Below are 27,080 nucleotides of genomic sequence, written 5' to 3' on the forward strand. Positions count from 1 at the left end.
GTGAAAGGGGCAAATGAGTATTTTCATTTTCTCCAAACAGGAGGTGATTGGTCATCATCCACTCCCGTCATCATCGTCCCGCCGATGTCTTCTCCGGTGTTGCCCTCACACAAGCGCACCCCCTCGGAAGCGGAAAAATGGCTGGAGGAGGTTTCCAAGTCTGTCCGGGCCCCTCCACCCAACCCCATCCTGGCGGCAGCCCCACTGCCCGCCGCGCCGTTCGCCGCCCCTGTGGCGCCCTTACCCCAGGTGGCCTATGCGCCCCTTCTACCCCCGCGCCAGACTGCTTTCCACCCCATGTCCAACGGGCTCTCCTTCCCGCAGCCCAGCGTGCCTGTGGTGGGCATCACTCCCTCGCAAATGGTGGCCAACGTCTTCGGCTCGGCCGCGCAACCCCAGCCGTTTCCCTTCCCCGCTCCCGTAGCGCCCCCGGGTGTCGTCGTCACGGGCCCCTTCATCAAGGCGCCGCCGCCCGCTGTCGCCAGCCCCGCCCCCGCTCACCCTACCAATGGCAGCGGGAGCTTCAACGGGGCGAACAATTGGCCCGCTCTGTCACACCTGTCCCCCCATTCCTCACCCGCGGTCGCCGCTCCGCATCAGCCACAGGTGGACGCCTTTGAGGCCCAGTGGGCGGCGCTGGAGGGTCGCTCGCACCAGCGCACTACGCCGTCGCCTACCAACCCCTTTTCCACCGAGCTGCACAAGACCTTTGAGATCCAGCTCTGATGACTGTGCCTGAGGAAGGGATGGTCTCCATGTTTTGGGGATGCGGGGCAGCGGTGGTCGCGGGGGGCGGTGGCAGCGGGTGGTGTCAGCACAGACCCCCTCCCCCCAAAATAACATGCTGCTGTTCTTCACGGGTTTCATCAGCATTGTCTGTGCTCGTTTGACTGTCCTGTGCAAATCCACTACTACTACCACTGCCCCCCCTGCAAGCCGCTCCTTACCACGCCCAGCCCTCCACCCGCTTAATACACCATCCTCACCTAACTGGAAGAATAAAGCAAGACAATGCCAAAATGTTTATTTTTATGCATTAAGTATATTTTAAATAGCTTTGGATTCCAAGCATCATCTTGCCAAAGGCACAGATCGCGACAAATTAGCATATATGTATATTATACATAATGTATATTATACCCAAGTATATAAATTTATCTATAAAAAAATCTCACAGCAGTGCTCATTTTTAATGTGATGTAAAGAGATTTTGTGAAGGGACAGCTGCTTTACTTTTTTGTGTGTTTTCTATTTTATTTTAGTCTTTTGGTGGTCGACTGTAAATATGACAGTCATTGCAGCAACAATCAATGAGGACCTAGCGACAGCAACGAACGGCGCGCTCGCTTTTTAATCTTTTAGTTCACTGAGGGGAAATTATTATTATTTTGGGACACGTCGTCTCCCACGTATCTACCTTTAAAAAAAGTAGTGGATTCCTCACGTTTTGTGTTTGCACAAGCAGTAATAACGGAGGTGAGTGGACCTCCTCCATCGGCCCGCTGCTCAAGAGTTACAGGGAGATGACGATAAAGCTAAACGAACGCTTTCCATCGCTCGGTGTCTGTCGTGTTTTATTTTTTATTTTGAAATCAAAACCTGTGAATATAATCTTTTCTCTGATCTATTTTTTCATTTTGTAATTATTTCATGACTTTATTCCACTTGTCTGGAGAAATATTGAAGTTAAAAGATTGAATAAATGATGGTGGTAGAGGAAAAAAACGCTGTGTGGACGTTCATTGATAAATACGTAGCTATGATTAATTGTTAAGATGCATGTTTAAAAAAAATGTTTTGTCATTATTATGAGTATCGCTCGTGCTTATGTCCGTCTCACAGTTTTTAGGTTCTGGGTTCGAATCTCGAGTGTGCATGTTCTCCCCGTGCTTGCAAATGTTTTCTCCGGGTACTCCGGGTTCCTCTCATGTCCCCAAAACGTGCATGAAGACTCAAAATTGTCCAAAGGTGTAAAGGTGAGTGTGAATGCTTGTCTTTCAAATCAAATCTATTTGTCTCACTTTTCATACATTAAAATGCAATACCTTTTGAGAGGTAAAAACTGAAAATTAAAATGGCAAACTACAATCTCCGATCTGCACAAATAAACCCAAAACACCTACACAAACAAATAAACCCGAAACACTTACACACATAGCACAAATACGGAATGCTTTTTTGTCTTATGTGCCCTGTGATGGGCGACTAGTCCAGGGTGGGTCCGCTTCTCTTGCCCAAAAGCTAAAGCTCGTAAAATTGTCCATAAATGTTAATATGAGTGTGAATACTTGTCTGTCTCAATGTGCGATTTACCCCGCCCCTCTCGACCAAAGCCAGGGACAGGCTCCAGCTGATCTCTGACCCTAATGAGGGGTCAAGCTCGTTTGAAAATGGTTGTTAGTCCTCCTGTCCTGTTGGTGGCGCCGGTTGGATCTCGGTGACGCGGTGCTGCGCCGCAGATATAAATAGCACCCGGATGCTGGAGAACAACTTCAGAAAAAAAAAATAATAATAACAAAGATAAACAAATAAACACGTGTGTCCGGAGCCAGCGGTGTCTTGCTTTAACCAAACGCACCAAGGTAATATTGCTTATTTTGATCAATGAGGCTTTGTGTTAGTTTGTCTTGACACCGATTCGGTACGTTGGAAGAAGCCAGCGACTCGAGGCTAGCTGGTTAGCTAGCGAATTATTTTTTTTCACGTAAGTGTCGATGTGACGTTCATAATTGCGTTTGACTGGCGGAAAATGGGACTAAATAGTCCTCGTATTTTCCCAGTTTGTGTCTCTATTATAAGCTTATCCGACAATTGTGTGTGTGATCTTCTCTTAAATATACAGAGGGTTACAAAAGTAAGTTACATTTTCTATAGCTTTTTTAAATGTATTATTATTAAGTCACAATTGGATAGCATACTAACTGACATCGAGTGATATCTCTTATGTGCTCAAATTGCTAGCCTTTAGCATTTTCACATTCCTTTTCCTACACTCAAGTACTTTGACATAGACGTTGACGTTATCATGTTTTTGGCGTGCTTACATGAATTTCCACGTCATCAAGTTTGCGATTTTCTTGAATATACGTTATCTTTGACAACACCTCGAAAGAAGAACTCCATTGGGGAGAGGTTGATTGAAAAAAAAAAAAATACATGTATATAAGGTAAATAATAAAGGACTCAGTTTAACTCTTAGAACTGCTATGTGTGTGTATTTTTTTGATTGGGGCAGGGCAGCTTTAACCAACGCCTTCCATCACATCACATTGATTGTACTTTGATAGCTCTCCAAGGAGGTGATTAGCCTAGGGATTCACATACTGTTTCCGCTCTGCACTATAAATGTTTACATGGTGTCTCCAATTTAAAAAAAAACATGAAAACATAATCGTTTGTGTGGTATTAGTTTAAGCAGAGTGTGTTTTTCTATTGTTGTGACTTGAATGAAGATCAGATCACAGTATACGATCAATGTATGCAGAAATCCAGGTCGTTCCAAAGGGTTCACATACTTTTTTCTCTCGAGTGTATGTGAAAGTTTATCTATTGTCCTGTTGACTTTTGAGCTTGTCTAATTACACACTGGCAGCTAAATGTTAGCCTTATCTATAATTATCACGTTCCTTTTTTTTTTTTCTTTTAATTTTTTTTTCATTTTTATTTTTTATTTTTACCTCCCTTTTGTTTACAGAGAGATGCCGTGTGGCTCCACATTCCCAAAGCGCACCCAGCTGGAAGTCCACTGACATCGGACAGGTACCGTGTGGATATATCAGTACGACTGCAACTAACGATTATTTTAATAATGATTACGTTTTTAAATTTCGATCATATATTTCCATTTTAAATTTCCAACCCTTTATTAAAACCCAGGACATTTCAAATTGACCGTGTAGCCCAAACATAAATTAGGATTCAGTTAGTGGTTTGGTCTGTAATATGTCAGAAAATGGGCAAAAAATTGATTTGGATCCATGTGATCGGTTGATCTCACTCATGGATGACTGGTATCGGAATCGGCACTATAAAACTGATTGGAACACCTCTAGAATTAACCGATTACATTCAAACTAAAAATAAAAAAATATTCTTCTTCTGCTACGAACCCAGACTAAACTTACTAAAAGCTTGTCTCTCAGTCGAGATCTATCATTTCAACATACTTCCTTGGTACCAATGTGCTACTTTGCTTTTAGAAAGGGTGGCATCTTGGGGTATTTCAGAACGAGCACAAAAAAATGCAAATAGATTCCACAGAAGAACGTGAATAGTGAACTGCAAATATACCTTGGATTACTGAACAAGCAATTAAAAAGTCACTTTTGCATACATCCCTTCAATAGGTATAAATGTTGTCGTGTTCAAGGAAGCCATTTTGTGTTTTTTAGTTGTCACTGCCCTGGTGATGGCTCACCGGGGGCCGCTCGTCGCCGTCATCACGACGCTCCTCGGCGCCACCTTTGGGGGTCTGCTCGTGTGGCGAGCGTTCAGCACCAAGAGGAAGCGGCCGCCTTCCGTCCAGAGGGAACCGCCGCTTCCTGTCGCCGCAGAAGCCGACCGGCGCCCCCTACATGAGGAGTTTGAGGCTGCGGCGTGTGAGAAGACCAGGGCGGCCCCTCCCCTGTGCATCCCGTCCTCCGAACAGCTGCTGGCGACGACGCCAATGATGGTGAGCTCACTGGAGGAATGGCGGCAGCTGTGGCCACCGATGCAGGAAGACCTGGCGGCGGTCCCGGTGCTGGGACTCGACTGCGAATGGGTAAAGATCAAAGAATTTTAGTGAGAACCAAATCAGCCTAAGGCTGGGGGAAATAATCAATTAGATCAATTAATTCAAGTTTATTTGAATGACTTTTTTTTCATAGCTGCTTCTGTAGTTCTAATTGCAATCAAGTCACAGTATTACGGCAATAATGTAGTTTTACCACAACTGTCTTACTAAATAAATAAAATTCATAATTTCAGGAGGCTTGTCATTTTGAGAAGAAAATAGCAATTTTAGTTGAAAAAAAGTTGCAACTTTACGTGGGTAAACCCATTGTTTCATGATGGAAAAGTCATCATTTTACGATGTAGTTTTACAAGAAGTATATCGTAGTTGATACAATTACAACTTAGGAGGGTAGTGGCAATTTTCAGAAAAAAAAGCTGCAGTTTTAGTTGAGGAAAGTGATAACTTTTTGTGGAAAAAAAAAAAATAAAAAAAAAAACATCCCTAGATTTACCCGTGCAGGAAAACGCTGACTGTTTCGTTCTTTGCACAGGTATCAGAGAAGGGCCGCCCTCAAGTGGTCTCCCTGCTCCAGATGGCGTCTTATTCCGGCCGGTGCGTGCTGGTACGGCTTCCGGCGTTCGGCGACGCGCAGCTCCCGCCAGACCTGATGGAGGTCCTGCGTGACCCGCACGTCCTGAAGGCGGGTGTCGGTTGCCACGACGATGGCAAGCGGCTGACTCGCGACTACGGGGTGTCGCTGACCAGCACAGTGGACCTGCGCCACCTGGCCCTGAGGCAAAAGTGTGTTCCCCGCCGTTTGTTGCAGTTTTATTTTTTTCCTCCCTCAACTATTTGAGGCTTGTTTTTTTTTTTTTTTTCGTTTTTTCCCAGGCAGGTGCCGGTGAGCAACGGACTTGGCCTGAAGTCGCTGTCAGCCGACGTGTTGAACGTTTCGCTGGACAAGTCGCTGGAACTGCGATGTAGCGACTGGGAGGCAGACAAGCTGACGCCGGAGCAGGTTCTTAATCTCATTTTTCCCTCCACCAAGGAATTTGTTTTCAGAGGCAGTATTATACAAAAACATCTTAACTGGAACTCCTCAAAACCTGCTAAAAACTTTTATCACTTTTATTTTTATATACAGTGGACCCCACATATTTGCTTTTCGGCACTCGTGGCTTCACCTATTTGCGGATTTTCTTTCAGTTGTGTTTTTAATTAATTAATTGATTTTAACCAACCCCTTTTTTGGGGGGGGGGCAAGCTTCTTGGCAGTATATCCCTGCCTATTCAAGAATTTGGGGGGTTTAATAAGCAAATACATCGTTTAATCTCCATTACATTTACACTTAATTACTGTATAGATCTAAATTTTTTTTAGATGACGTACGCCGCCAGGGACGCCCAAGTGTCCGTTGCTCTCTTCTTCCACCTGCTCGGTCTCCGCCCCGAAGCCGACCCCGCTTGCACCCACGGGCTCTCCTACGCCGTGTTGGCCGCTCGCTGCCAGGGGCTGTTCGACGTGCCGTTCAGGGGCCGGGGGGCCGACGAGCGCAGTGACGTCGGCAATGGCAGCACAGAGAGGACAACGCGAATGCGCAGGCCCCTGATGGGCACGTCCTCGAGCCCGGAGTCTGGAGATCTGCAAATCCCAGACCCCAGGAAGAACAACAAAAGGAAGCCACTGGGTGTGGGCTACTCTGCAAGGTGAGCTGGAGTCCAGTCAGTCATTTTGGCTGTTGTGCGAGTGGAACTTTTCACCATGACGTCAGACGTACTTCTTTTGTGATATTTATTTGGCGGTGCAATTAATAAACACAAGTTATTGTGAGTGTTTTCATTTCAGGTCACTTTTGCGTTCTGCCACCTCAAGTTCCCCAGTGCACCTTCCAGTGTCTATTGAAGTGAACTAAAGCACTTCCTGTCATCTCGCAGGAAGTCTCCTCTCTACGATAACTGCTACCTGCACGCCCCCGACGGTCAGCCGCTTTGCACGTGTGACAAGAAGAAAGCCAAGTGGTACCTGGATAAAGGAATAGGAGGTACGTTGGCGTGACAGGGTGTTTAGGCCCTTTCACCAGACGCGCGCTTCTTCCGCCCCGTTGTGTTGAACGCAAATTTTGCTGCCCGACAAGTATTTTAACGCGACCTTGCCACGTGGCAAGATCGAGCTTTGGACGGTTTCTGTATGAACTGCACCAAAACCAAACAGGGAGACGAAGTCCACACAGCCTTTTTGCGCCTTTGAATGTAGTGTCAGTGCCGTAATAGAGGCAGGACAGCTCCTGCGCGTATGAAAATTCCCCAATGCCGTGATAAAGTTGTGCCGTTTGACACCCGACTGGATGTGGCGCTTGTGTTTCAGTGCTCCAAAGTGAGGATCCGTTTGTGGTGAGACTTCTGTTCGAGCCGTCGGGACGTCCAGACTCCCAGCAGGACTACTACCTCACCGCCAAGGAGAACCTATGCGTGGTCTGCGGGAGAGCAGACTCTTACATCAGGTCTGCTTTTACCCGAAATGTTTTGCACACACAAATTATCCCGGAAGAGTGTTTTTTTTTTTTTTTTTTTTTCAGGGTAGAAATTAAAGCCCGAGCGATTTATCAGTGGCTAGACTATAGCATATCACAGATAAATCATCTGGGCATTTCCAAACCAAATTATCTTGCAAACCTGATAAAAGGACAAGAAAGATTACATAAAAAGAAAAGAATGATGGCGTGGGATCTTGAAGACAGGATTTCAAGCCAGAGTTAGGGTTTCAAGTGGGTGTTTCAAATTAGGGTTTCAAGCCTGCGTTAAGGTTTAAGAGTAGGGTTTCAAGCCAAAGGTTCAGGGTTCAAGCCTGTGTTAGTTTGTCCAAATAAGCTACGCCGTTCTAGATGCTAAAAAGGATGACTCGGCATGGACGTGATGTGTGGTGCCGCCGCCCTCGCAGGAAGAACATCGTCCCTCACGAGTACCGCCGGCACTTCCCCAGCGAGATGAAGGATCACAACTCCCACGACATCCTGCTGCTGTGCACCGGCTGCCACGCCGCCTCCAATCTGCACGACGCCGTCCTCAAGCAGCAGCTGGCCGACGCCTTCGCCGCCCCGCAGGGTTGCGAGGAGGGAGTGCGGCCCATGGAGGACCCGGAGCGGCGGCGGGTGCGCTCGGCGGCCCGCGCTCTCCTCAGCGCCGGCTGCGGGCTGCCCCAGCGGCGACGGGACGAGCTAAGGGTGCTCGTCAAGAACTTCCTGAACGTGGGGGAGGAGCGAGAGCTGACGGAGGAGGAGCTTCGGCGGGCCGCCGCTTTGGAGACCAGGTGAGCTACCGTACCCGCAGAGTTGGGGTTCAAGCCTTAGGTTTTGGAGCTAAGGTTAGGGTTTCTTAATTAAGGCTTCAAATTAGGTTTCCAAGGATGGGTTAGGGTTTGAAAATTGGGGTTTCAAACCAAGTTTAGGGTTTTAAGCAAAAGATAGGGTTTCAATCCGGGGTTAGGTTTTCAAGATAAGATTTGGGTTTCAAATGTGGGGTTTCAAAACAAGCTTGGGTTAGGATTTCAAGATTATATTAAATTCCATTTCAAATTAGGATTACAATCATTTAATTAGGGTTTCAAGCAAAGATTGGGGTTTCAAGCCTGGGTTAATGTTCCAAATTAGGGATCCAAGCCTGGGTTAGTTTCAATGAACGACTTCAAGCTTTGGTTAGGGTTTCAAGACTTAATTAAGGCTTCAAATTAGGTTTCCAAGCCTAGGTTAGGGTTTGAAAGTAGTGTTTCAGATCAGGGTTAGGGTTCCGAACAAAGATTAGGGTTTAAATCCTGGGTTATGTTTTCTAGATGAGATTTGTGTTTCAAAACATGGTTAAGGTTTCAAATTAGGCTTCCAAGCTTCGGTTAGGGATTCAGACATGACAGACGTTTCAAGACGTGACTAAGGTTTCAAATTTGGATTCCCATCTTGGATTAGGGTTTCAAGCCTGGATTAGTGTTCCAAATTAAGGACCCAAGACTGTGTTTGTTTCAATTTAGAATTTCAGGCAAAGATTCAGGTTTCAAGACGAGGTTTGGGTTTCAAGACAAGATCAAGGTTTTTACATTAGGTTTCCAAGCCTGGGTTAAGGTTTGAGATTAGGGTTTCAAATTAGGGTTCCAAACAAAGATTAAGATTTAAAAGATGGTATACCATTTCAAATTAGGGTTTCAATCCAGGTTTAGGTTCAATTAGCAGTTTTTAAATTTGGCTAAGGGTTTAAAGGTAGTGTTCCGGAGCCAGTGTTTGGGTTTCACTTTAGGGTTTCAAACCAGGGTTGAGGTTTCAAATGCGGTTGTCAAGAAATCAAAGGTCTCTCTCTCTCGCTCATCAGGATTTTAAACGAGGCGTACGTGCCTCACGGCCTGAAGGTGGTGCGCGCCTACGCCGAGCGAGGCCCGCACGGCCTGATGGAACTGGAGCGGTGCTGGAGGCAGCACTTCCTGTCCGCCATGCGCCCCAAACACCTTCCGCCGCTCTGGTGCGTGCAGCACAACCACCTCAAGCTGCTCCGCAAGTACGGAGACAACCTTCCCGTCAAACTCGACTGAATGGCACGGACCGCCGCGTAGCAATCACCACGTCGCGGTAGGATTATTTTTTTTTGCTTGTTTTAAAGATGGAACCCAACTCATTTGGGAAATTTACAAAGAGCTTTTTTTTATATATATATATATAAATAGCAGCCTGCTCTTACTTTAGTCATAGCAGGTTAGCGGCTAACGCTAATGAGGCTCGTCCCTAAAGTTTTTCTGTCGCTCCCGCCCACTTCTTTTCTATTGTCAGTCAATCGTTCAAGTTGCGCTCTTTAAAAATGTCATCTCTTTAAGATCCCCTTTAATTTATTCCAAGATGAGATTTGGGTCAGCTGTCACAGTGAGGAGGGAACAACATGCACACACACACGACACAATGCAAAATGTGTACGTTTCTTGTTGTCCCCGCCCGCTTTTTTTCCACTATTGTCCTTTTCAGTCAATAGATTAATTTCAGCTCTTCAAAATTTCATCTTCTTTCATTTATTTGAGATTTTGACCAGCTCTCTCAGGGCAACGCTAAATGCTCTGCCCTTAATGTTTCTAGTCTCCCGCCCACTCCCCTCGACTGTTGTCCTTTCAGTCAATAGATCTTGTTGCGCTCTTTCAAATAATCAGCTTTTTTGATCCCTTTTCACTTTTTTCAAGATGACATTTTCACCAGCTCTCGCTGTGGGCGGCCGGCGGACAGTAATGCTTTAATTGTCGCTCCCACCCACTTTTTTTCCCTGACTATTGTCCTTTTCAGTCAATAGATCAAGTTCCGGTCTTGAAAATTTCCACTTCTTTGATACCCTTTGATTTATTTCAAGGTGAGATTCTGACAAGCTCTTGCAAGGAGGGGGGCAAGGTTGATGGTACATCCTGAGTCCCTACTTTTATTTCAATCAGATCATATTAAAAATGTCATTTGTTTTGATCCCCTTCAGTTTTTTTTCAAGATGAGATTTTTTTTTGGGGGGGGGGCAGCGGCATGCAGAAACTGTCCATATTTCAGTCAATAGATCAAGTTGGGGTCTTTAAAAGTTTCAGCGGGGGGAGCGACGCTAACGCCTAGCTCGTGCGCAAAACGCTTCCCTTCCCATTTGCGGGACGCCTTCCGAGGTCCATGTTCTAGTAGGCCTCCTAGTCCCGACGTACCCCAAACGCACCACTAGCTCGTTTAGCGCGATGAAGGCGACCCTCGGAAGCGGAGAGAAAGCAGTATCTTTGTAAATATGAATGAAATACTATTAATAAAGTTTCTAATGAAATTCAAAGACAAAAAGTGTCACATTCACTTTTTTTTATTCTTTTGTACAAAATCACAGTTTTCATAAATAGTCTGTAAAAGCAGTAAAAAACAAAAACAAAAAAACAAGTGGTACGAATCGCTTGAGGCGATCACATTTTTTATTGTTGTTGACAATCCAAGCTACGCTGGTTTAAGGCCTCTAGATTTTGGCATGAGAACAATCAGTCCCTGGAAATATTTCCCAAAGAGGACTGCGAGAGATCATTTCCAAACGGTCAGTGTCGGACACGACGGCGACAATGGCACACGAGGCGGCTCTTTCCAGAAGGGCTTCCATTAGACTGACGCCGTTTTCTTTTTAACAAAGTGGCGTTGGCAAGGAGTGAAAAAGTCACTCTGACATCTTTTTTTTTTTTTTTTTCTTCTTCTTTCTCTCCATACTGCATTCCCTTGAAAACCTCCGGTCGAAACCCTGGATGATGTTTCTGAACGAGGTTTTGCGTGCTAAAGTACTGCATATTCTTACTGCGACCATTCAAAAAGTGATCATGTGGGAAGTCACAGGGGAGTCCTGAAGGGGTTCAGTCCAAGTCTCACACAGAGACAAGTCTGATGTGGTAGTGAAAAGTTGTTCAGTCGCAATTTTTTTGTCTTAGGTTTTAAAGTTGCACCACCACCTTTTTTGCCCAAAAAAACCCCACAAATTTGGGGGAAATTTAATGGATGGAGAAAAAGATTGTCACGTTAACAAAAGCTTCCAAATGACCAACAGAAGTATGGAGGGATTTGGTTCCTGGTCTTAGTCTTGGTTTAGTCCAAATCTCGTACAGAAACAAGTCTAGAGAAACTCATGAGTCACATTGTGCAAGTCCACCAAAAGTTCCAAGGTACTAAATGACATAACGTGGTCCAGGTCTCAAAGCAAATGCCAGAGTCTTAACCAAAGTCCAAAGTCATTCGGATCCAGTTTCACATGAGTGATTTGGTCCAACTCCTGGGGGGAGTCCTAAAGGTTTTAGTTCCAAGAAACAAGCCCAGAAACAAGTGTCTAGGAACTAGAGGGTCACTTGGTTAGTCTACTATAAGTCCCAAGGTACTAAATGATTTGAAACTTGTATAAAAGGTGGTCCAAGTCTCAAGCAAATGCCTGAGTCATGGTCCTGAGTTTGCGACCCATTCCAAAGTTACTTGGATCAAGTCTCACATTTCATTTCAGGGGAGTCCTGAAGGGTTTAGTCCAAGTCTCTTTTGGTTGGTTCAAGTCTTCCACAACTTGTTTTATGCAACATCCACATCATTTGGTCCGAGTCTAAGATTAAGAAGTCCCGAGTGATTTAGTCCTTGCTTTAAGCAAGTCGTAAATACTTTAGTTTATAGGTTGTGTTTGAGTCTTGCGCATAACCCAAATCATTTGATCTCATAAAAGTTCAATCCGAGTCCTAAATCTTTTGGTCAAAGTGTCTTTCAACTTCTATGTCTCGAGTCACTTGGTTCAAGTCTTTGGCCCCCGAGTCTTAACCAAAGTCCCAAGTGATTCCCAAAGTTTCTAGAAAGTCCAAAGCCATTCGGATCAAGTCTCACATGAGTCATTTGGCGCAGGTCTCAGGGGAGTCGTGAAGGGTTTTAGTCCAAGTACAATGCAGATCTCAAGCAAGTTGTATGTGAGCTGCATATTTTTGGGTCCGAGTTTTGTGTCTAGTGTCACTTGGTTTAAGTGTTGGGCCCCGAGTCTTAACCAAGGTTCCAAGTTATTCTCAAAGTTGCTAGCAAGTCCAAAGTCATTAGGATCAAGTCTCACATGTCCTTCTCAAGGGAGTCCTAAAAGGTTTAGTTGGAGTCTTGTTTCAAGTTCCCAAGTTACTTGGACATTTCATGCAAGTTCCACATCATTTAGTCTCAAACAAATGCTGTATTAAGAACCTTGCCTAGTGATTTAGTCCTGGTCTTAAGCAAGTCAAAAATGGTTTAGTTCCATGTCTCGTACATATCCGACGTCATTTGATCTCATGAAAGTTCTATGCAGGTTGAAAATCTTGTGGTCCGACTGTCATTTAAGTCCTGGGTCTCGAGTCGTCTGGGTCCGGAGAGTCAAAAGTCACAAATGATTCATGAGTTGCTAGCAAGTCTAAAGTCGTTCGGCCTGGGTTTCAGGGGAGTCCTGAAGTGTTTATAGTCCAAGTACTGTGTAGATTCCACATCATTTGGACTCTCACGCATGTGCCAAGTCCTTTGGTCCAAGTCTACATAATTCCCAAGTTACTTTGTCCACGATTCATGCAAGTCGATTTAGTCCAAGTCTCCACGCCCACATCTCTTCAGAACAACAAAACTAAAGCAATGAAAGCGACATCACCCAACAACAAGCAAGATCCTCCTGTTACTCTGCCTTCTCCTTCATTCCGGAGACATTATTGCTTTACAAAAAACATCCAACATGGTTGTCGTCGCTCTCTCCAGGAACTTTGTTTTTCACAGCTTGAGCTACGATGCGTCTAGTAGTGGTCCGGGTTTCCCGAGAGGATCCGAGCGTTGCTGGTGTGTTTGTGGGGGCAAGGGCAACAAGTTCTTTGGAGTTAGTTTGACTTGAAACATTGGCACACGTTATCAAAATAAATACCCTGGAAGCTTGGCACTGCTGGGGAAAAAATAAAAAAATAAAAATAAAAAATACTACGGAAACCATAGCGCTCCTATTCAAATAAACTTTTTCAGCACAAAGGTACACAATAATAAGGTATCTTAACACCTAATGGACTATCAATAGTGCTTCTTCTTTGTCATATTTCCTTATCGTATTCCAAACGCACAATCAAAATAAATCGGCGTATCAAGTACCTTCCGTTTTCAATTGGCACCACTCCCCGCTTCCCAAAAAATACATAAAAACTTGTTTTTGCTTTAACTCGAACAAAAAAAAAAGCCTTTTTTTTTTTTTTTTAAATGTATTAACTTTAGACTCTAAACACGTTTTGTTCCTCGACATTTCAGAGAAACAAAACCTGTGAATCAGAAGAAGGAACGCATAATTGCTATTGTCCAATCGCATTGTTTTCAACTCGTTTATGTCCACACAAAACACCACGTGGCCTAGTAGACAATGGCATTATTTTCATTCTTCTTTCAAACATTGTGCAGTAAGTCCATACAGTATGGCGCAAATACAGTGAACCCTTGCCATTCACGGGGTGATAGAGACCGAGCCCTGCTACGAAATCTGCAAGATATTGAGGCAAAAAATGAAGTATGAAAAATGTGTTTTTTGTTAGATTGGAAAAACAAATGACCAAAAAAAAGTCACTTTTTCCACTGCCAAATGAAAAGAACGACCGATGCATGGATTAAAATCTTCCTAGCAACAGACAAAAGTCAAGCTTTTGGTTGGCTCAGCTGGGAGTTCCTACATCCTGGTGGAGCCTCACAGGTGACTCCCTAAGGCGCTGCTGACAGGCTGGTCCGGGGCCCTCCCGAGGGGGCCTGCCGATGGTCCCTGCAGCCGCTGTAGCTCCAGGATGCTGTCGATGGCGCTCTGCAGATGTTCGCTGAGCACGATGTCTTCCTCCAGGGAGCTGAGGGGTGGCGGCACGTCCAACCTGAGGCATTTGACCCTGGGGGTGTCCTGCGGGGGAGGCGCCGGAAGATGGTTTTTCTTTTTGGATTCCACTCCATTGGGGATCTTGTCTTCGCGTCGAGGATGCCGTGACACTCCGTTGGCCCCGCCGCCACCGTTGGAGAGCTGCCCCACGTGGTGCCGCTTGGGACCAGAGTCGGCGATGGAGCTGCGCACCACCTTGCGGTAGCCGCACTCTTGCTTGATGGTGAGCCTGAGCGCCCCGCGTGAGCTGGAACGGTACGTCTTGAGTCCAGGCGGGCGGTCTGACAGTCTAGTCCAGGCTGGGACACAGGCCTGGGCTGGTGGTGGAGGCTGTAAGGACCCCGAGCGGTGTGAGGAAGATGCTGATGAGGTCAAGGACATCAGGAAAGACTCTGAAATGGCAATTTGAGTTCTTTATCAATGCAGAATTTTCTCATGATTATCATGTGACAGGAAACCGCGAGGCAGTACATTGGTGTGCACATCTGCTTCACATTTTTCAGGTTCAGCGTTTGACTCTCTGCTCCACCCTTCCTCTGGACAGAAAGCTTCAGTTAGAGAAAGCCGAGCTAACCAGAAACATTAGTCTCATAAATCCGTGGCAACGGGAAACAATGTAAAAACCCACCGCATAAGTCGAATCAAGCCCTGCTAAGGGGAAACTGCGAGAATCTGCCGCATTGAACGCACCAGTTGGGTCAAGCCATGTTATTGGGAAAGAGTGAAAACGCCCCAGCGTTGAACGCATCTTTTGGATTGAGACACGCTAACAGGAAACAAAGAAAATAGTCGCATAAAGCCACGCAAATGGGGAAACTGAAAAACGCAACATTGAATGCATCAGGCAGCGAGAGACACTTAAACGGGAGCCTGCGAAAACCTCTGCACATCAGTCGGATAGTCGCGCTACGAGGGAAATGGAAAAACAGACTCATTGATGCTAAACACGCTAAAGGGAAATGATCGTATTTCAGTGATTTTTGCGTGTCGCTTACCTGGGTCTTTGTTTGCCCGCTGCCTGTCCTCTCCCAGGGAAAAGCGCTCCGCCTGCAGGAAGAGACGCTCCAGCATCACCATCTCAGCGGACGGACTCTCCTGCTGCGAGAAAGTTCGGTTTTCTTTTTGTTTTTTTCCCACCAGGGCACACACTAACAAAATAGGTTAAATTGGTTCTTTTTGTTTACCCATGTTTCCCTGACCAGTAGCTGCCTGTATTTGTTCACCATGTCCTTGGTGCGCTTCAGCAGGAACCCCGACACAGTGTCAAACTCCTGGTCCACTGCAGGAGGCACCAAATCAGTGACATTCAGAAATGATGTACAGTAATCCCGCAGTCATTTGTGGGGCACACAGACCGAGCCCAACTATGAATAGCAAAAAGTAAACGCTAGTAATTAACCCTGCCTGACCTAAAAATACCTAGATTAATAGTCTAAATCAGAGGTGTCAAACTCATGTTTCGTCATGCAACATTGTTACGGGTTCCCTCAGAGGGCTGTTAGGACTGCAGAGAACATACTGTAGATGTATTATAAGCTCGTCATACTGTATTACATTTTTGACAGCTTGAATATGGCAAGCAAATATTTCAATATTAACAGAAAATAACATGTTAAGGGACTTGGTGCTCGTAAAACAGATGAAAGGGGCAAAAAATTGCATATTCAGAACACATTGTCAGAGTATAAATAACACATTCATTTAGCAAGAAACGCGAAGCAGCTAAATTGCTGTGCAGACTCTCCTAACATCCACTAACAACCCAGGCTAAATTTAGCTCCTCCCCGACATACAAAGCTCTCGTCTCAGTCTCGATGACTGGAGATGCATCACTTAACGCACTTCCTGGAGAGTCATTCCTATTAAGGCAGGGCTTTGGCGCCATCTTGTGGCATATTAAAGCATTACAGAAATTACAAAAGCCAATAATGGAGGATGGGTTCCCCCAAAAACATGAATGAGGGATTACTCTCTGTGCTTCAACATGCACAATGGCGATGTCGGCCGACCTAAAGCGAAGTCCTCCTGAGAGGGTGTGTGTCCAGCACAGACGTGGTACGGCAACAGGCGGCGGGCAGCATCCGTCAGGGTGCGGAAGGCCGGGCCGGTGCGCGGGTGCTGGACCGCCAGATGGTCCGAGCAAAGCAGCTGTTGGAACCTGAGGGACAGTCCAGATGTTTTTGTCTCGAAACACAAGATGTTTAGGGTATACAGGTCTTTTTCATAGTGTTTGACAACAATAGGCGCCAGGGTACTTCCGGGTGACTGAAAAGTGATGACTACCACTGACCTGAACTGAAACATTGGAAAACCCTTGTGTTTCCGCTTGTGCTGCCAAATCTATCTCAAAAGGCTCAGGGTTTTTTCTTCTCTCCTTCAGAAAATCTAAACGATTCCAAGGGAAACGATGGATGAGGAGCATAAATTGAGTAGTGTCAAAAGAGCACATTTGTGCCATTAATCAGAGGAACAGCAAAGACAATTAATTAGCCAGTCCTTCAATGATCATGTTAACTGTCAGAATTTCTACCATGTCTATTTGTTAATCTACTTACCTGTTGAATTGTAAATTAATGCTGGAATTCCGTCTCTCGTCAAAGCAATTGACCGCAAATGACATGTTTTTGACTGACACTTCACACATTTGGTAGAGAAATGGGCTCAAATAATCATTTCAGCCATTGAACCCTGTTTTCTTCATCGCTCCGTCTTTTTCAAATGACACGTAAAGGTTGGTTCACTAGTGGTGCCACAAAGATTGCGTCACCTCTTGCCACCCGGAAGTACGTGCGATGTCGTGGTGAAAAGATCTATTTGGCCAACCCGCCAAGACTATCCCACCTGTGACGTCGTGTTGCTGGTGTTAGTGGTTCCTCCGACTGCAGCTCCACGCCTGCCAGCTGTATCACACAAAAGGGTGATTATGGGAGCAATGTTAAAATCTCACTCAGTTTCCCTTTTCCCCACCTGCTGGTTTCTTGGCACGTGGCCACACTCCCTGGGAGCTGCGAGCCCGTAATGGTCCCACTCCTGGGTGTTGGGGGAGGGCGACCGGACGTCGGGAGTCAGTACGTCGCTCTCGAGGACCAAGGCAGCTGTTGGTGCTGACACGAGACAGTGTTTTTAATTTGTGTACAAATTCATTTGTTGTTAAAGTTGTTGCTGTCATCATGGGACTATTATTGTTGTTGTGCCCACGGTTCTGTCGTTGCTCAACCCAACCGGCCGAGACAGACTGTGAGTGGCTGGCAACCCGTTCCTGGTTTAAGCTCTAGCTCACTTGTGGCACTAATGAGGACAAGTGCTGTAAAAAAAAATGGGTGTGTGGATGGTTTTGGGGTGTTACTTATTCCAAGTCTCTCTTGGAGGTAAAAATGTATTCTCTGTAGGGTTTAAGTCTGGAGATTGACTTGGCCAGTCTAATACCTTCCACTTGTTCCTGATGAATGCCTCTGTTTTGTATCAGAGCTTGTTGCAAAAAAAAAAAAAAAAAGTTGCATATTAATGTTGCTTATGTGGTTTTTCTGCAGGTACGCTGGTTTCCTCCCACATTAAAAAAAAGGCTAGTTAGGTTAATTGAAGACTAAATTGTCAATAGGTGATAATGTGAGTGATTGATTGTTTTAGGGGATTACAGTAATCCCTTGTTTATCCGGGGGGTGTTATGTTCCAGACCACCCCTTGAATAAATGAAATATGTGAAGTATCAACCAAATATTTATTATATTATTTGTATATTTTAAACCTTCATGCAGATACTACCAAAATATATGCATGTGAGGCACAGGTATTGTTTTTGTCCACTTGCCGTCGTCATTCTCATGTTCTCCACTGTAGTGTCTGTGACGAATATGTGGGGGCCTTTTAAAAGGTGAGCCTGGCCTCTTGAGCGACTTGAAAGTCAGCGAATGACTGGAGCGTTGACTGGCTGTTAATTTGTTGCGTGTTGAGCGACGGCGTCAGTTGGCCATCGGCTGGTCCGCTAAGAATGTGATTGTATTTACTGTATTTTTTTTATTTTTTTTTACGTTTGTTCAATAAAGCGATACGAAGCGAATCAGCGGCTGTGTCTATCCTCCCTCTGTCCTAATCACTTGTCATGGATTATAATTCATTCTAAGTAGCAGTGTTATGCTATATTAAATTGGCTAATAATGGTTACTTTACCATATACGTGCACTTTTGTAATTTAATCCAATTCTATTTAGCAATACGCAGATTACACTTTAGCTTCATATATTAAGTGTGAGATAATCCCAAACTTTGGGCATTGTCTGTCTTTTACACACTCTTTCCTTCTGGCGTGTGCTTGAATGCTCCTGAGTCTTCAGTAAAAGTCTGTGTCGAAAAATAATCACAGAAGAATCCTGCGATATAAGTACGATTTTAAAAAAATAAATATAATTAAAAAAAATAATAATTCTAATAATAATAATCTGCGATGCAAGTGAAGTGTGATAGAGCAATACTGTACTCCCTTCAAGTCTCTTCTTTAGCAGGTAAAATGCATTCTCTCTGGGGTTTAAGTCTGGAGATTGAATTGACCCCCGCCCCCAATGAGGATAAGTGCTGTAGAAAATGGATGGATGTGTTGTGAAGAGAAACTCACTGATTTGTGTGTGCTGTTGGATGGGGGTGTCTACCCCCCCTACATCTGAGGGGTCCGGCTGATGTTGAGGCACTGTGATGCTGGGGGTCAAAGTAGGCTCAGAGGACGGTGCCTGGGAAGGTGAGGCAAGTGTGCCTCTACTGTGCATGAACAAAGTCTGCGAGCCCTGGAACTGATGGGGAACCTGGTACTGGACTTGCGGCCGCGGGGACGAGCCCTCTAGTCCAGAAAGGGGGTTCGGATCGGGGAACGTGGCTGAGTCCCGGAGCGAAGGGGACGAGCCCAGCAGGGACGCGTCCTCTGAGTCGGAGGGCAGCGGCGAGGCGTCCGGACACGAGTCCGACATGATGGTCGCTGGCTGGCTCTCTTGCTCGTTGTCCACCGTCGAGGTTAGAGAGTCAACCGATACCGCTGGTGCAACTCCAACCAATATGTCGGATGTAACAGGAGAGCCGAATGCTTGCTGGGGTACAAACAAACATCGATGACAAACTGCATAAAAGGGTTACAAAAAGATCTTAGTTGGAGAAGCTCGCCCTAAAATTCTGGTAAAATGATAACTTCTTCTTTGGGAATTAAGTTTTTTTTCTCCTTTCAAAAGATGACTTTTTCCGACTCAAATTGCGTTTTGTCTGACAAAAAAAATTTAGTTTTACTCCCCAAATATTTACATTTTTCTCATAAAATTATGACTTTCTTGTAAAATGACTCATAAACTTCATGTATATTTTTTTCCTTATTAAATTGACTTTCAACTCAGATTGTCTTTTCTCGCATAAAATTCAAACTTTATTCCACCAATTCCCACATATTTCTTGTGAAATTACAACTTTATTTGTTTTCTTATAACATGACAACATCATATATTTTTGGTCAATTGACTTAAGGTAAAACAAAATTTGTCTCATAAAATTACTTATTATTTTAGTTATTTTTTTTTAAATACAATTACTTTATTGATGTAAACAATATATTTTCTCAAAATCATTTAAATTTGTAAATTATAAAACATGTTTTCAACAAAGATTACAAATTTTCTCTCACAAAATTTAAACTTTATTCCCCCAGATTCCCACATTTATATCAGAAAATTATGACTTCGTCATAAATTCCGTTTCTTTTGTTTCTTGTACAATATTCTTTTTTTTTTTTTCCCAAAATCTTTTCATAAAATTATGGCTTCATATTTCTAATATGACTTTTTTCCTCATAAAATTGACTCTTTTTACTAATATTACTTTTCTCATGTAAAATGTAAAGTGTATTCCCCTAAAATTAAGAATTAAGTCATATTAGGAGAGAAATTATATTTCAGGTCATCCTTGTAAATTATATTTTCCTCATGGCTTTCTCCGAAACTTAATTTTTTTCTCGTAAAATTACGACCTGTAAATGATTTCTCCCAAATAAATATTCAAAACTAAATTGTAAATAGTGTTTGTTTCTTGGAGTTCTGACCTGTTGCAGTTGTTTGATAAAGTCCTGGTCCTGGCTCAGGGACTGGGCCACATCCTTCACCACGTGGGCCACGTCGGGGGCCGCCGCCGGTTCAGGTGGTGGCGGCAGGACGGTCGCCACGGGTGGCGAGGGGACGAGGGGCCGGACCGACACCTGCTGCTGGATCACTGGACCCAAGCGCTGCATAGGTGGAACATTTAAACTTGTGATTTTATGACTTCATTCTCCTCAATTACTGTTTTTTTCTCCTAAAATGACAAATACATTCCCCATAATTTTCTCGTAAAATTTGTATTACATTCTTGTAAATCTTGTACTTTTTTTTTCCACCACTGAAATTATAGCTTTTGTCACCTAACAGTCACACTTTTTCCCCTTAAAATTAATTTTACCAATTTTTTTTCTGCTAAAATGAACAGTTTTCAATTTTTGTCCATTTTTCATGTCCACCTTTTCTCACACAGAATTCCAACTTTATACCCTCCCCAAATTTCTAACCCATTCTTGTAAAATTATAATGATTTACTTTCAATTGTTTTATTGACTAATAAGTCATTTTTCAAATAGTTACTGATCAAGTTTTGACCTTTTTTTTCTCGACTACGATTGCAGCTTTTCTTATGTCAAATTCCAAACTGACCAAAGCGCTGCAGGAAGCCAGACACTAAGGAAATATTTACTCATACTTACTTATTGAATAAACAAACTAACTCTTAAACCTCCCGTGTGATTGTGGACATCACCTGTTGTTGAAAACTTTCCTCCGAGCCGCCCCTCTCTTCGGGGATACCTCTCTCGGGCAGAAGCGCCACCGAGGCGGCCTGGAGGCCCCGCGGGGCGTCGGTCACGGCCGCCCGCGTGGGCTGAGCCGCCAAAGGCAGGCCCTGCACCACCGAGGGGGCGTTGACGATGGATATGGAGGCCAAGTCCGAGGGGAGCATCCCGGAGCCGTTGATCAAGGTGATGCGGTTTCCCACAGCCGGTCCGTGCACCAGGGTGGCTCTCTGCCCCTGCCCGCTGTTCGCGTAGCCCGTGGCGAGCTGCGCCGGCATCTGGAAGACGGTAGGAGAAAAGATAGCGGCCTGACCGAGGGCCAGCTGCCCCGTAGCGAACACGGGGCTGAAGTTGAGCTGTCTCTGGGGCACTGTGAGGAACTGTGAGCCGTCCACGATCTGCCCGCCGAAGGGAGTCCCTCGCGGGCCTTGGGGAGTGGCGGTCAGCAAAGCTCCGGCAGCAGGTTGGGCGATGGTAACCTGGGACTGACCTGGTAGAAGGAACTGATTTTGGCCTTGAAAGAGTCCCTGAGGCTGAAGCATGAAGGAGCCGCCCTGGTTGAGCAGCTGCAGGCGGACGGGTTTGGGGAGCGGCTCGGGGGCCGCCGGGACCGCAGTGGAAGGCTGCTGGGAAAGGAGAATATTTGGCGAGGTGGTCCCAGGAACCAGTTTTTGCCCCAACGGCTTCGGGCTGATCTGGACCAGTCTTGGCTGGATGCTGATGGGAAGCTTGGGTTGGATGGGGAGGGGGGTGCGCTGCAGGACGATCCCCGCGGCCGGGGCGACGAGAGGCCGGGCACTGACGGCTTTATGGAGGATCATACCAGAGCCCTGAACCAAGGACGTCTCCGGCGAAGGGGCGGGGAAAACATTCCCGGGCAGGAGCCCCATCAGCTGAGGAGGGGGGGTAGGCTTTAGGGATGGACACCCCGGCCCCACGGCCAGCAAGGAGGGCTGCGGGGGCTCAACGGCCGCCTGAGTGTCTCTGGGTAAGGCCGGGACGACGGACTTGATGGCAAACGGCAGCGCGGGCGGGTAAAGCGAGTCTCCCGTTTGGGTGACTGTCTGCTCCGTAATGTCAGCCTCCTTCAGGCTCTGCTGCAGGATGTCGCAGCAGGCCACTTCCTCTTCCTCCTTCGCCGCCACCTGGAAAGTCAGCACCACAACACCACCGGCATGCTGATTCTTTTGTTTGTACAAGGCAATCCTGCTGTGTCAGCATACAATTTGGCTGTACGTTGCATGATGACAAAGATTCTGATTCTCACCTCCTCCTCCGACTGGCATCCGAGCTCAACCGGGGACGCCGCCTGCGGCACCTCCCCCCGCCCGGCGTCGTCCGTGTCCTCCGGTGACGAGAGGAGGGCCTCCTCCAGGAAGGAGAGATCCACGCAGCCGTGCGGTGGCGTACTCGGGGAGCTTCCGCCGTCCCCCAGCAGCGAGACGGGACTCTGGAGGCCACACGAAGGTAGTATTGATATTTTCGTACCATCTGAGTTTGTAATTTTATTTTAGTTAGAAATTTGAAAATTCCTTATTAGAATCAAAATAAATACTCAAGTCAAGTACAGATAGCTGCAAAATCTACTTAGTGGAAGTACACTAACCAAGTATTTGTACTCTTACTTTCCACCACCGGTTAGTGAGAAGCCAAAGAGAAACTACGACTTAATTGTGGCCCCCGCCGAGCCCGTCGGCAGACACTCACCGGGGCGTCTGCAAAGAGAGACGGCTCCCCAGAGGAGGCGCTAATGAGCAGGTCTTCGGTCTGCAGCTGGCGGTGGGAAATAAGCAAACAATGTAGGGGGGGGGGGGGAAATGGAAGCCATAAACTAGCAGCAAAAGACTATTTGGTTGTTTAGTGTTTTTTGTTTTTTAATCACCTCAGCGGTCCCATGAAGGAAGTCGTTCAGGGCTTGGGGGTCACTGAAATGCAAAGGAGTCACAATGCCACTTGAGAGTACTCACTTTTCATCGGCGAAATCACATCGATTCACAATGAAACCCTGAAAGCTGGAACGGATTTACGGCATTTCCGTTCATTTCAATTGGGAAAATGATTTGAATGTTTTGAATTCTGAACATAATCGTTGAACGAATTCAACTCGCCACTCAAGGCAACACTGTATTTCATACTAAGAACTTTGTTCCCCTAAATAATTTTTCGGAAGAACTGATATTACAGCTTCTCTCACCTGAAACGAAATTTCTTTACAAATTCCGCGAAAATGTCTTCATTCCCTTAAAATTCCAAAATGTTGTTCGTGCGACTACGCATTAGTTCTCGTAAATGACAATAGTTTTTCTTGGGAAATTCAGATGGGGGTTTATTTTTCCACTGCAAATGTGGCTTCACAACTTTGTTCCCCCCATTTTCCCAATTATTCTTGTAAAATGACAACTCGTAAATCATTCACCTTAAAATAAAATTGGGCTTTTCTCGACTACAATTGCAGCAGTTCTCAAGTAAAAATGACACATTTATTCCCCCCAAAATCCCACATTTTCCCAGGTAAAATAAAAAAAACTTTCTTCTTGTAAAATTACAAATGTATTTCCCCAAAATTCCGTTTTTCGGTCTTGTAAAATTCACATTTTTCTAGTAAATAAATTACAGCTTCATTCTCGACAAATTCCAATTGTTTTCTTGTATAAATTTTATATTAACACTGTTTTCCTTTTAGACTCAAATTATTTTCCTTAAACTGTGATTCTATGATTTAATTCTTTAATTTCCTCATGTAAAATTACAACTTTTTTTCCAACTAATATTATTATAGCTTTATCTCACCCAATTTCTTTTCTTTATTCACCAAAAATTCCCAATTCTTTCTTGTAAAATTACAACTCATAAATGACTTTTATTGTCCTTAAATGACAACACCCCCCACCTCGTTTACCTCATAATGTGCTCATTTTATTTCTATTTTATGACCCATTTTAGGACTTGAACTCACCACAAAACATCAAGAAGACAAGTCCCGTCTTCATCCTCCATGTCCACTGTGAGCGGAAGAAAAACAAACAAACAACAGGTCTGTGAAAATATTGTTTTAACTATCTATATAGTATTTTAAAATTACATGCATCTTTTTTAAAGGCGATTTAAACTTAATAACATAATAAACAATAATTCAGATTCAACACGATTAAAAACACAAAAGGTCGGTAAAAATGAAATTATGCATATTACAAAAAAAACATTTTTGAACACACACACACACATATATATATATATATATAAATCTAAATTTTTTTAATATGCATTAATATTATTTGTATATATTTTGTTGTAAATGTTTGGAGAATTTCAAAGAAATTATTTTTTTTTTCCCCATAAATTCTATATTAGTTTTATTTCCTATGACTTATATATATAATTATTTTTTTTATATAATTAAAAATAAAAACAAACTAGGTGTTTTACATTTAATATTTGTAAGTTTTGTAAACGCTTTAAAAAACAATTGTAGTTCAACTCCAAAGAAAATTGGATTTATTATTATTTCTGATTAAAATCTTCTGATTGCCTGTGATTTCTGGATACTCCATGATTGTCATTTCATACTGATGATTAAAATAAACAAAAAAACTCTCCTACCAGTGACGTCATCATCCATTATAGGTCAAAGTTCTGCTATTATATTACTAATATTTATTGGTAATATTAATGGCACACTCCCCATCCCCCAAGCCGCTGGGACCCCTTGCATGAATGCACCTTACTTCAGTGGCGAGGGGCTCCATACAGAGCGGTCGGTGCGAGTGCTGGTGGCCGCCTCATGGGGAGTTGTGGCCGGGCTCGCTCGTCTGAAGGAGTCGGCGGCTGCTGGGGGAGGACGGGGACGGGGGGGACTCCTGGCCGAGGAGGATGCGACGGCTGCGGGGGGACGGCGGCTGCCGCTGGAGCATGGCTGCTGCAGAGGGTCTGGAAATATTACATAGTTCAGTGTAACCCCCTAGCCCCCCCCACACACACATTTAAAAAAAGAAAATGGGGAGGGGGTTGTTTACCCCACTGACAACCGCATTATCACAACAACCTCATCTTACGATAATGATGAGGATGTTTACAGTTGAAATGTTATGAAATGATGTTTTTTTAAAAGGGGGGTAATGGGGATGTTGTGATGTGAGAAAAGGGGGTGATGCTGACAAAAGATGCGACGCATGGAAGCGTCACGGCCCCCGCGGAGCAGCGAGACGCCAGCGCACGCTCCTCGTCTTCAGATGGAGAAAAGCGAGTGAAGATGGGGAGGGAAAAAAGGGGAAAAAGGAGAAGACTCACCCCTTCTTTGTGCTTTATTGTCCTGTCAAGCGGGCCTCTGCGCCATCGATTCTCACTCAGAGCTCCTTTCAGATGCTAAACGCAGGAGGAGGGGGGAAGTGGAGGGTGTGTGTGTGTGTGAGGGGTGGGTGTGAGAAACAGACTGCAAGAGTCGATCGCACAACACAAAGGTGCGGGGGGAGAGAGAAAGAGGGGGGGGGGGGGGGGAGAGAAAGAAAAGAGATCCACCGCGGGGCTGCCAAGGTGGAGGGGTCGCCGCCTCCTGAGCAGCCTCGCTCGGACCAAGCCGGAGGTGAGCCCCCGCTTTCACTGCCGAGCTCCACGCCATAACTACGCCGAGAACAAAAACAACAACAAGAAAAAAATCATAATCATAACAGCAACACTTGAACACCTTTCGTAGTGTTGATATTTCTTCTTGAAAAATTCACTTTTTTCCACAACTTTTTCAACCGCTCCAAAACAATAACAAAGGAATAACTTCATTCTCCCCAAAATTCAAAAAAATGATTCTTGTCGAAATTATAACTTTATACTTTGTGATAATATAGTACATTAATACAGTCTATATTGTTATGACTTCATTGACCGTTTTTTTCATGACACTAATTTAATGTATTTTCTCCCATAATATTAATCACCTAAAATGTTTCTTGTTAACCCCAAATTATTCTGATAAAAATGCAACTCGTAAATTACTTTTCTCCACCTTAAAATACGATTCCCCCCCCCCCATTACGTCTTTTTTCCTCACACAAAATTAGATTACAATTTATCGACACATGTAAAATTACAACTTTATTCACTTAAAATTCCCCAAAATTAACACTTAAAAAAAAAAAAAAACCTCAATTATAAATTACAATTTCTTTTTCTAACGTAAAATTGTATTTTTTTTTTTAAGATAGATTTTACAACTTTTTTGTCTGCTAAAATTCCTGAATTTTTCCTTGTGAAAAATCTTGCTGACTCATGTTATGGCTTTTATCGTGTAAAATTAAAACTCATAAAATGTGTATTTTTTTTTCCTGTAATATTATATTACAGATGCGTGCATGCATATGTAAGAGCAGCCTCCGTCGGATGATGACTACATGGTTAAAAAAATAATAATAATTATTGTGAACACTTAAACGAGTCTGTCAATATTGCGTTAACAATTCACTTTTATTTAACTACAATTGCATCTTTACTCATGTAAATCCCAACTTCATCCACTGCAAATTCTCACTTAAAAAAAAAAAAACATTTTCGTTTAAAAATTACATACAGTATTAAACTTTATGGACTTATTTTTTTTTATGAATTAGAACTTGTAAATTACATTACAACCCCCCCCCCCCCCCATGTAAAATTACTTTTTTTCAATCAATATTACTTTTCTTGCCTGCAATTCCAAATGTATTCCCCCCAAAATCCAAAGTTTCTTTTAGAATTACAACTTGTAAATTGCAACTTAATTCTTGTAAAAAAAAATTCTACAATGCACTGTTTTTTTATTGTAGTTTTCCTAATGTTAAATTCCAACTTCATTCACCACAACTTATTCTTGTAAAATTACAAATTGTAAATTATTGTTTTCACCTCACATGACCATTCTCCCCCATCTAACAATACTGTTTTCAACCAATATTTACTGCACCCCCCCTGAAATCCTCTAATTATTCTTGTAAACCTATACTCTCCTAAAATGCCCAACTAAACTCATTGTTTTTCTTTTTTTTTTCCCGAGAGAGACAATTGTTGCTTTTTTTTCCTTGTAACATTGCAGGTTTCTTTCTCTGAAAAATGCATTTTTCTCATGGAAACAGGTGATCATCTTTTTTGCGTAATTTCTTATATTAAACAAACCAA

At 44.1% G+C, this 27,080-nt stretch overlaps 3 protein-coding genes across 14 annotated transcripts in view; 2 read left to right on the forward strand and 1 right to left on the reverse strand.

Moving 5' to 3' along the window:
* Positions 1–1,735, forward strand: part of numb (NUMB endocytic adaptor protein) — a 42,737-nt gene extending 41,002 nt beyond the window's left edge. For all 5 annotated transcript variants that reach the window (XM_061794575.1, XM_061794577.1, XM_061794573.1 and 2 more), the window contains one exon: positions 41–1,735. In XM_061794575.1, the coding sequence (XP_061650559.1) occupies positions 41–726 (686 nt within the window). In that variant the 3' untranslated portion in view covers positions 727–1,735. The remainder of the gene's footprint in view (positions 1–40) is intronic.
* A 688-nt stretch (positions 1,736–2,423) lies between these two features.
* exd2 (exonuclease 3'-5' domain containing 2) lies at positions 2,424–16,114 on the forward strand. Of its 5 annotated transcripts, none has more exons than XM_061793844.1 (11): positions 2,424–2,582; positions 3,695–3,759; positions 4,392–4,762; positions 5,268–5,518; positions 5,609–5,735; positions 6,099–6,424; positions 6,653–6,759; positions 7,083–7,218; positions 7,656–8,024; positions 9,071–9,324; positions 15,131–16,114. In XM_061793844.1, exons 3-10 carry the CDS (start codon positions 4,409–4,411, stop codon positions 9,285–9,287), a joined length of 1,887 nt encoding a protein of 628 aa, XP_061649828.1. In that variant the 5' UTR covers positions 2,424–2,582; positions 3,695–3,759; positions 4,392–4,408; the 3' UTR covers positions 9,288–9,324; positions 15,131–16,114. The 5 variants fall into 5 exon arrangements, with proteins under 5 accessions (XP_061649828.1, XP_061649829.1, XP_061649827.1 ...); XM_061793845.1 differs by lacking the exon at positions 15,131–16,114 and adding an exon at positions 14,069–14,181; XM_061793843.1 differs by lacking the exon at positions 15,131–16,114 and having other exon boundaries at positions 9,071–10,539.
* si:ch211-168d23.3 (BRD4-interacting chromatin-remodeling complex-associated protein) lies at positions 10,543–26,970 on the reverse strand. Of its 4 annotated transcripts, none has more exons than XM_061793841.1 (15): positions 25,227–26,970; positions 24,665–24,866; positions 23,896–23,941; positions 22,822–22,864; positions 22,647–22,712; positions 22,207–22,389; positions 20,909–22,084; positions 20,166–20,345; positions 18,708–19,170; positions 17,066–17,202; positions 16,940–16,998; positions 16,108–16,256; positions 15,283–15,377; positions 15,094–15,193; positions 10,543–14,490 (listed from the first exon to the last, which is right to left on the reverse strand). In XM_061793841.1, coding segments are annotated over exons 2-15 (3,267 nt in total). In that variant the 5' UTR covers positions 24,666–24,866; positions 25,227–26,970; the 3' UTR covers positions 10,543–13,921. The 4 variants fall into 4 exon arrangements, with proteins under 4 accessions (XP_061649825.1, XP_061649822.1, XP_061649826.1 ...); XM_061793838.1 differs by having other exon boundaries at positions 15,094–15,196; XM_061793842.1 differs by having other exon boundaries at positions 15,094–15,196; positions 24,660–24,866.
* Positions 26,971–27,080: the final 110 nt, after the last annotated feature.

This window comes from Phyllopteryx taeniolatus, chromosome 13 (genome assembly GCF_024500385.1).
Source record: "Phyllopteryx taeniolatus isolate TA_2022b chromosome 13, UOR_Ptae_1.2, whole genome shotgun sequence".
Classification (NCBI taxonomy): domain Eukaryota; kingdom Metazoa; phylum Chordata; class Actinopteri; order Syngnathiformes; family Syngnathidae; genus Phyllopteryx; species Phyllopteryx taeniolatus.